This window comes from Rhinatrema bivittatum, unplaced genomic scaffold (assembly GCF_901001135.1).
Source record: "Rhinatrema bivittatum unplaced genomic scaffold, aRhiBiv1.1, whole genome shotgun sequence".
Classification (NCBI taxonomy): Eukaryota; Metazoa; Chordata; class Amphibia; order Gymnophiona; family Rhinatrematidae; genus Rhinatrema; species Rhinatrema bivittatum.
The window spans coordinates 162,783-171,561 of NW_021820813.1; the positions used below are offsets into that span (position 1 = coordinate 162,783).

Here is an 8,779-nt window from a genome sequence, read left to right on the forward strand (position 1 = left end):
GTGACTGAGCTGGAGGCTTGCTTACTCTCAGTGCGGTCTCTGAGTGCTTCTCTAAGATATGATCTGCTCTCATTTGTTCTAGACACTTCATTTTAAACATTTATCCGCTGAGACCTGCAAAGGCTCCCGTGACTGAGCTGGAGGCTTGCTTACTCTCAGTGCGGTCTCTGAGTGCCTCTCTAAGATATGATCTGCTCTCATTTGTTCTAGACACTTCATTTTAAACATTTATCCGCTGAGACCTGCAAAGGCTCCCGTGACTGAGCTGGAGGCTTGCTTACTCTCAGTGCGGTCTCTGAGTGCTTCTCCAAGATATGATCTGCTCTCATTTGTTCTAGACACTTCATTTTAAAAACACATTAAAAAGTCTTGTTAACTGAATTCTTTCAAATTTAGCAAATGTGGCTCAGAAAATGTTTTATTTGAGTAACAGAAACTTCAAACTCTTTTGTATCTTAGTTTGTCATCTAGGCCTGTGGAAAAGACAGGGAGCACAGACCCACAGGCTGCAGAAGAAATCAATCGATTTTTAAAAGAAATGTTTTAATATTATTCTCTCCAGAGCAGAATAAGCAGATGGAAGGGGGTGATGAGCCTCGGCCCTCAAACAGCTTCCTGTACCCTTTCGATTTTCTCCAGCATTCTCTCATGCTGGTACCTGAGCTCATCCAAGGACCCCCTCATTGCCTCCAGCCTCTTCTCATTACTCTCAGTTTTAGCTGAATAAGCAAGCAAAGTGTCCAGGGCAGTCCTGAGCACGCCGAGGTCAGAGTGCACTTGGCTGACAAAGCCTTCCAGGGTGGCCACTTTGTCTGGCAATGCTTGGGTCTTCACCTCGCCCTCGAGTTTGTGCAGCTCGGCAGTGGTGTTGGGGAGGCCTTCCATGCGGGTTTGTAGCTCCTGCAGTTTGCTGGATAAGGACTCCTGCGTCTGCCTCAGACTCCACACATCATCTCTCAAGGTCTGGCTGTTGCTGTCTGAAACAGTGATTAGCGATTTCATGGCATCCACCGTCTCCCGGGTGGCTGCAAACTGACCGTGCAGGTCCTCATACTTTGATAGGAAGGTGTTTGTGGTGTCAGACGCTTCCTCGGCAGAGATCGTTAATGCATTCAGACTCTCTTCTGCACGTCCTAATCTGGACTCTAAGCTTTTACTGCTCCTCTCCATGCTTTCAGAGCAGCGCTGCTCCTGCTCCCTCAGACGGCTCTGAGTGTGGGAAACCTCTTCCCGGAGGCTGCCTAGCTCACTGCTGAGCTGCACCATGGACTCGCCACCATCCGTCACAGCTTTCAGCGCAGCTCGCTGGGCCTCCACTGTGCCCTCCAGTCTCTCATGGGCCTCCCTGAGTTGGTTCAGTTCTTCGGTGTTAGTGGACGCAGCGGCTTCTGCAGACGCGACCCTGCTCCTCAGCAGCTCCAGGGCAGCCTGTAATGTGCTACTCTTATCTTCTAATACTTTCAGCTCAGACTTTAATAAATCTGTCACCTCGAATGATGCAACCTTAGCTTTCAAACTGCTCAGCTCCTCCTCACTTCTCTTCTGCACTGCAGTGAACAGGGAAATATTATCATTTATAGACGTGGTCAGCTCTGTCAATTTTTCCTCTATGCTTTTCTCAAAAAAGGGGAAATCCCGCTCCCTTGCATCCTTCACATCTTGAATGCCCCGGGACAGGTCTGTCAGAATTTCATCCTGCAGGCTTTTCAGGACATCACGCACCTTCCTCACCTCGCTCTCGCTTTCTCTCAGAGCTTCCTCGCTCCCTTCCTGCTTCTGCTCAACTTCCTTCAAAACTGATTGGAAACTTACAAATCTGACTTCCAGAGACTGCACCTAAAAGGGAAAACCATACACTTAATATCTAATAATATATTTCACAAAAATTCAAAATAGCATTGTTTTCAGCACTGATAAGTAATAGAGACAAAGGAAAACTTAACTGTACATGGGTGAGAGGGGAGAGAGCTCAGGAGGTAACAGGGACACAGGGGGAGCTCCTCTAGTGTTACAGTATAGGAGGGAGAGGGGAGAGAGCTCAGGAGGTTACAGGGACACAGGGGGACTCCTCTAGTGTTACAGTATAGGGGGGAGAGGGGAGCAGAGCTCAGGAGGTTACAGGGACACAGGGGACTCCTCTAGTGTTACAGTATAGGGGGGAGAGGGGAGAGAGCTCAGGAGGTTACAGGGACACAGGGGAACTCCTCTAGTGTTACAGTATAGGGGGGAGAGGGAAGAGAGCTCAGGAGGTTACAGGGACACAGGGGAACTCCTCTAGTGTTACAGTATAGGGGGGAGAGGGGAGAGAGCTCAGGAGGTTACAGGGACACAGGGGAACTCCTCTAGTGTTACAGTATAGGGGGGGAGAGGGGAGCAGAGCTCAGGAGGTTACAGGGACACAGGGGAACTCCTCTAGTGTTACAGTATAGGGGGGAGAGGGGAGCAGAGCTCAGGAGGTTACAGGGACACAGGGGACTCCTCTAGTGTTACAGTATAGGGGGGAGAGGGGAGCAGAGCTCAGGAGGTTACAGGGACACAGGGGACTCCTCTAGTGTTACAGTATAGGGGGGAGAGGGGAGAAAGCTCAGTGTTGCGTCTGTCGGTGCTAGACGGCTTCGCCCCGTTTGCCTCACCTTATTCACGGCTCCTCCCGCTTACCTAGGAAAGATGGCTACCGCCGCGTCTACAAGCCGACCTCTCCGGCGTCCCCGGAATGGCTATGGTGCTGACTCCTGCCATTGCTCCTCCCAAGTACCTCCTAGGGTGCGCGCATCACCCACGTCTTTATTCCAACCTTGACACGAACCTCGAGGGCGTTCCCCCTTCCTGACGTCACACCATCCGGGGATATAACCTATTCTAATTTGCTAGCTCGTTGCGTTAGCAAGGACTCGAATCCCTTCCTGTCTAAGCTACTCTGCCGCTTCCGTGCTGCCGCCGGAAGCTTCCTCTCTGCCCTTCGGGGTAACTGCTAACCTGGTTACCTGCTCCTCGGGGCCCTCGGCTTTATTTCAGGTGCCTTACAGGGAACAGGTACTCATTCCTCGAGGGCCTGCTCTCCCTGCCTCGTTGCCTGTACCTTCTACAACCTGGTGGAACTGAATACCAACAGCAAACACCTAGTGAGTCCTCTAACTCTCAGTCTGTCTCATGCACAGTATCTCCTCGCTGGGAGACCTGCTTCAGAACCTCCCTATACCAAAGGGGTGAGAAGGCCTCCCTCTGCCGAGGTCCCTGAGACTGCTACTACCAGACTGCCTCACTACTGCCACCTCTGGTGGCTCTCTTCAAGCTGCATAATAAAGAACTAACTGTGTTTGTGCATCTGAGTCTAGCCTAGTACGGTGGCTCCTCGCGGGGCTCCTCCCTGTGGGCATGGTCATCTTCCACAGTACCCAAGGATCCACCCAAACACTGCTTAACCATAACACTCAGGAGGTTACAGGGACACGGGGGAGCTCCTCTAGTGTTACAGTATAGGGGGGAGAGGGGAGCAGAGCTCAGGAGGTTACAAGGACATGGGGGAGCTCCTCTAGTGTTACAGTATAGGGGGGAGAGGGGAGCAGAGCTCAGGAGGTTACAGGGACACAGGGGACTCCTCTAGTGTTACAGTATAGGGGGGAGAGGGGAGCAGAGCTCAGGAGGTTACAAGGACATGGGGGAGCTCCTCTAGTGTTACAGTATAGGGGGGAGAGGGGAGCAGAGCTCAGGAGGTTACAGGGACACAGGGGAACTCCTCTAGTGTTACAGTATAGGGAGGAGAGGGGAGAGAACTCAGGAGGTTACAGGGACACAGGGTAAATACTCTAGTGTTACAGTGTAGGGGGGAGAGGGGAGCAAAGCAATCCAGTGGGAGCAATGGGAGGAGAGGATCACCTTGCTGATGGCTGAAAGGAATCAGTAAATTTTGTTTGGGACATTTTTTTTTAAGTATTGGGGAGAAGTAAACTATTGGGGTATATTATTTAGTGTGTTTGTGTATTTTTGCTTTTAATAGTTAGTAAGGCAGCTAATAAGCAGAAGTTAGTGTGCTTAATTTTAATAGTCAGTAAGACAGCTAATAAGCAGAAGTTAGTGTGTTTGTATATATATATATATATATATATATATATATATATATATATATATATATATATTTATTTATTTATTTATTTAAAGGCTTTTATATACCGATGCTCATGTAATAGTACATATCGCGTTGGTTTACAGAGAACTAAAGTTAGAAATTACATCGAACATGTGGGGTACATATAACAAGGCGAATGTAATAAGGATTATAGATAAACCAAAAACTTAGTATTATATCTATTACATGTAATAAGAATTATAGATAAACAAAACTTAGTATTACATCAAACGTAGTAAGCATGTGTGATACATATAACAAGGCATAATTAGTAAGAATTATAAAATTATAAAACCAAAATTTAGTATTACATCTAACGTATTAAACACAATTGTATGAAAAAGTGAGAACATAAGTATATACTGAAAACAGACGAACAAAAGGGCGATAGCCCCTGAGATTTTGTAACCCTGGATCATGGTCCGGGAGTAGACTAGCATGGGATAAGGTTAAGAATGAGAAATGAGCTGTCAGAACAAAGCTGAGGTGATGGGGTTATTGAAACCTTTAGTGAAGGCTTCTATAAAAAAAAAGGAAGATAGAAATAAGCTAGGAGCAGTGTATACCTAAGTAAAAATGGTTAAATGCATCTCTCCATGTGCACACTCCCCGCTCGTAATCTGAGATCTTCAGGCAAGGCTCTATTTACAGTTCCATCACCTAAATTGTCACCAATATGTATTACGCGATATGTATTATTATATGAACATCGGTATCTAAACGCAGTCAGGGAAAGGGCACTCTCATTGGCTGGACCAAAACTTTGGAATTCCCTCCCATCCAATATACGATTAGAAGTTAACATTCAGACTTTTAAGAAACAGGTAAAAACATGGTTGTTTGAGCAGGTTTTTATTAACACAGATTAACATCTACAGTGACTCCCCCTGGGAATTTTATAGCTCTAGTTTAAGAATATTGAGTATTTTATTTTATTATTATCAGGTAGGGTTTATTATATATAAATTGTATTTTATTAATTTGTAATGTTTTTTAGTCAAGATTTTCTAGTCTAGATTGTTATTAAGAGCTATATGTTTATTGGATAAATGGGGTTTATTTTAATTTTGTTTCATTTTTAATTTCATTTTAATTTATTTTAATTTCATTTTAGTACGAGTTTTTAGGATAAAGTGTTAATGACTGTTCCTGAACCAATTGCTCCATAAAACTGTCATTTATTCCATCCAGGAACTTTATATCTCTAGCAAGTCCTGATGTTACATTTACCCAGTCAATACTAGAGTAACAAATCTCCCATTATTACTGCGCTAGCAATTTGGTTAGCTTCCTTAATTTTTCTTAGCATTTCACTGTCCGCTCACCATCTTGTATACTTCTATCACTGTACTCTTCCCCCACACACTAGGGGTTTCTACCCATAAGGATTCGATTGTGCATGTTACAGATAAAGATAGTGATTGCCGCTCCGTGCACATTACCCCATGTTACAGTTAAGGGTAGTGATTGCCACTCCGTGAACGTTACCCCATGTTACAATTAAGGGTAGTGATTGCCACTCCGTGAACGTTACCCCATGTTACAGTTAAGGGTAGTGATTGCCACTCCGTGAACGTTACCCCATGTAACAGTTAAGGGTAGTGTTTGCCGCTCCGTGCTGGTTACCCCATGTTACAGTTAAGGGTAGTGATTGCCGCTCCGTGAACGTTACCCATGCTACAGTTAAAGATAGTGATTTCCGCTCCGTGCACGTTACCCATGTTACAGTTAAGGGTAGTGATTGCCGCTCCGTGCACGTTACCCCATGTAACAGTTAAGGGTAGTGATTGTCGCTCCGTGCACGTTACCCCATGTACAGTTAAGGGTAGTGATTGCCGCTCCGTGCACGTTACCCCATGTTACAGTTAAGGGTAGTGATTGCCGCTCCGTGCACGTTACCCCATGTAACAGTTAAGGGTAGTGATTGCCGCTCCGTGCACGTTACCCCATGTTACAGTTAAAGATAGTGATTGCCGCTCCGTGCACGTAACCCCATTTACAGTTAAGGGTAGTGATTGCCGCTCCGTGCACGTTACCCCATGTTACAGTTAAAGATAGTGATTTCCACTCCGTGCACGTTACCCCCATGTTACAGTTAAGGGTAGTGATTGCCGCTCCGTGCTGGTTACCCCCCATGTAACAGTTAAGGGTAGTGATTGCCGCTCCGTGCACGTTACCCCATGTAACAGTTAAGGGTAGTGATTGCCGCTCCGTGAAACATTACCCCATGTAAACAGTTAAGGGTAGTGGATTGCCGCTCCGTGAACGTTACCCCCCATGTTACAGTTAAGGGTAGTGATTGCCGCTACCGTGCACGTTACCCCATGTAACAGTTAAGGGTAGTGATTGTCGCTCCGTGAACGTTACCCCATGTAACAGTTAATGGTAGTGATTGCCGCTCCGTGAACGTTACCCATGTTACAGTTAAGGGTAGTGATTGCCGCTCCGTGAACGTTACCCCATGTAACAGTTTAGGGTAGTGATTGCCGCTCCATGAACATTACCCCATGTAACGTTAAGGGTAGTGATTGCCGCTCCGTGCACGTTACCCCATGTAACAGTTAAGGGGTAGTGATTGCCGCTCCGTGAACATTACCCCATGTAACAGTTAAGGGTAGTGATTGCCGCTCCTGAACGTTACCCCATGTTACAGTTAAGGGGTAGTGATTGCCGCTCCGTGCACGTTACCCATGTAACAGTTAAGGGTAGTGATTGTCGCTCCGTGAACGTTACCCCATGTAACAGGTTAAGGGTATTGATTGTCGCTCCGTGCACGTTAACCCTTGTAAACAGTTAAGGGTAGTGATTGCCGCTCCGTGAACGTTACCCCTTGTAACAGTTAAGGGGAGTAACTTTCAAAGAATCAGCAGCCTGGCTGGTTTTTGTAGGTAGCCCTACTGGCCACTTCGAAGGCCCATTTGGACCAAAACTTATTGTATCATCCGCAAAAAGACAGAACCTTACCTTCTATCCCATCTGCAATTGTCCGCTCACAAAGATATTGAACAGGACCGGGCCCAACACCGATCCTTGCAGCTCTCTGCTTAACACCGCTCTCTCTTCAGAGTGAGTTCCATTTACCATCACACATTGTCTTCTGTCCGTCTACCAGTTTGCAATCCAGGTCACCACCTCAGCACTGACTCCTAAGCTTCTCATTTTATTCACCAGCCTCCTGTGCGGGACTGTATCAAAAGCCTTGCTGAAATCCAAGTAAATCACATTGTGCACTCTTCCCTGATCCAATTCCCTAGTCACCCAATCAAAGAAATCAATCAGATTTGTCTGACAGGATCTTCCCCTGGTGAATCCAAGCTGCCTCTGGTCCAGTAATTCTCCAGACTGTAGATAGTTCTCTATTCTCACTTTCAGCAGTGACTCCATTACCTTTCCCACCACCGAGGTGAGGCTAACCGGTCTGTAGTTTCCCGCCTCCTCTCTCTCCCACTCTTGTGAAGCGGGACCACCACCGCTCTCCTCCAATCACTCGGCACCACTCCCGTTTCTAGGGATCTATTGAGCAGGTCACACAGCGGAGCCGCCAGCTCATCTCTGAGCTCCCTCAGTATCCTGGGATGAACCTCATCAGGCCCCATGGCTTTGTCCACTTTCCAGGGATCTATTGAACAGGTCACACAGCGGAGCCGCCAGCTACATCTCTGAGCTCCCTCAGTATCCTGGGATGAACCTCATCAGGCCCCATGGCTTTGTCCACTTTCCAGGGATCTATTGAACAGGTCACACAGCGGAGCCGCCAGCTCATCTCTGAGCTCCCTCAGTATCCTGGGATGAACCTCATCAGGCCCCATGGCTTTGTCCACTTTCCAGGGATCTATTGAACAGGTCACACAGCGGAGCCCCCAGCTCATCTCTGAGCTCCCTCAGTATCCTGGGATGAACCTCATCAGGCCCCATGGCTTTGTCCACTTTCCAGGGATCTATTGAACAGGTCACACAGCGGAGCCCCCAGCTCATCTCTGAGCTCCCTCAGTATCCTGGGATGAACCTCATCAGGCCCCATGGCTTTGTCCACTTTCTAGGATCTATTGAGCAGGTCACACAGCGGAGCCGCAGCTCATCTCTGAGCTCCTCAGTATCCTGGTGATGAACCTCATCAGGCCCATGGCTTTGTCCACTTTCCAGGGATCTATTGAACAGGTCACACAGCGGAGCCGCCAGCTCATCTCTGAGCTCCCTCAGTATCCTGGGATGAACCTCATCAGGCCCCATGGCTTTGTCCACTTTCTAGGGATCTATTGAGCAGGTCACACAGTGGAGCCGTCAGCTCATCTCTGAGCTCCCGCAGTATCCTGGGATGAACCTCATCAGGCCCCATGGCTTTGTCCACTTTCCAGGGATCTATTGAGCAGGTCACACAGCGGAGCCCCCAGCATCTCTGAGCTCCCTCAGTATCCTGGGATGGACCTCATCAGGCCTCATGGCTTTGTCCACTTTCCAGGGATCTATTGAGCAGGTCACACAGCGGAGCCCCCAGCTCATCTCTGAGCTCCCGCAGTATCCTGGGATGAACCTCATCAGGCCCCATGGCTTTGTCCACTTTCCAGGGATCTATTGAACAGGTCACACATCGGAGCCGCCAGCTCATCTCTGAGCTCCCTCAGTATCCTGGGATGAACATCATCAGGCCCCATG

General features: G+C 47.8%; 1 protein-coding gene across 1 annotated transcript; it reads right to left on the minus strand.

Moving 5' to 3' along the window:
- Positions 1-400: 400 nt before the first annotated feature.
- CKAP4 (cytoskeleton associated protein 4) lies at positions 401-1,836 on the minus strand (the record flags this gene model as incomplete). Its single annotated transcript, XM_029586419.1, has 1 exon — positions 401-1,836. A coding segment is annotated over one exon (1,233 nt), but the record flags the coding sequence as incomplete, so codon positions are not given.
- Positions 1,837-8,779: the final 6,943 nt, after the last annotated feature.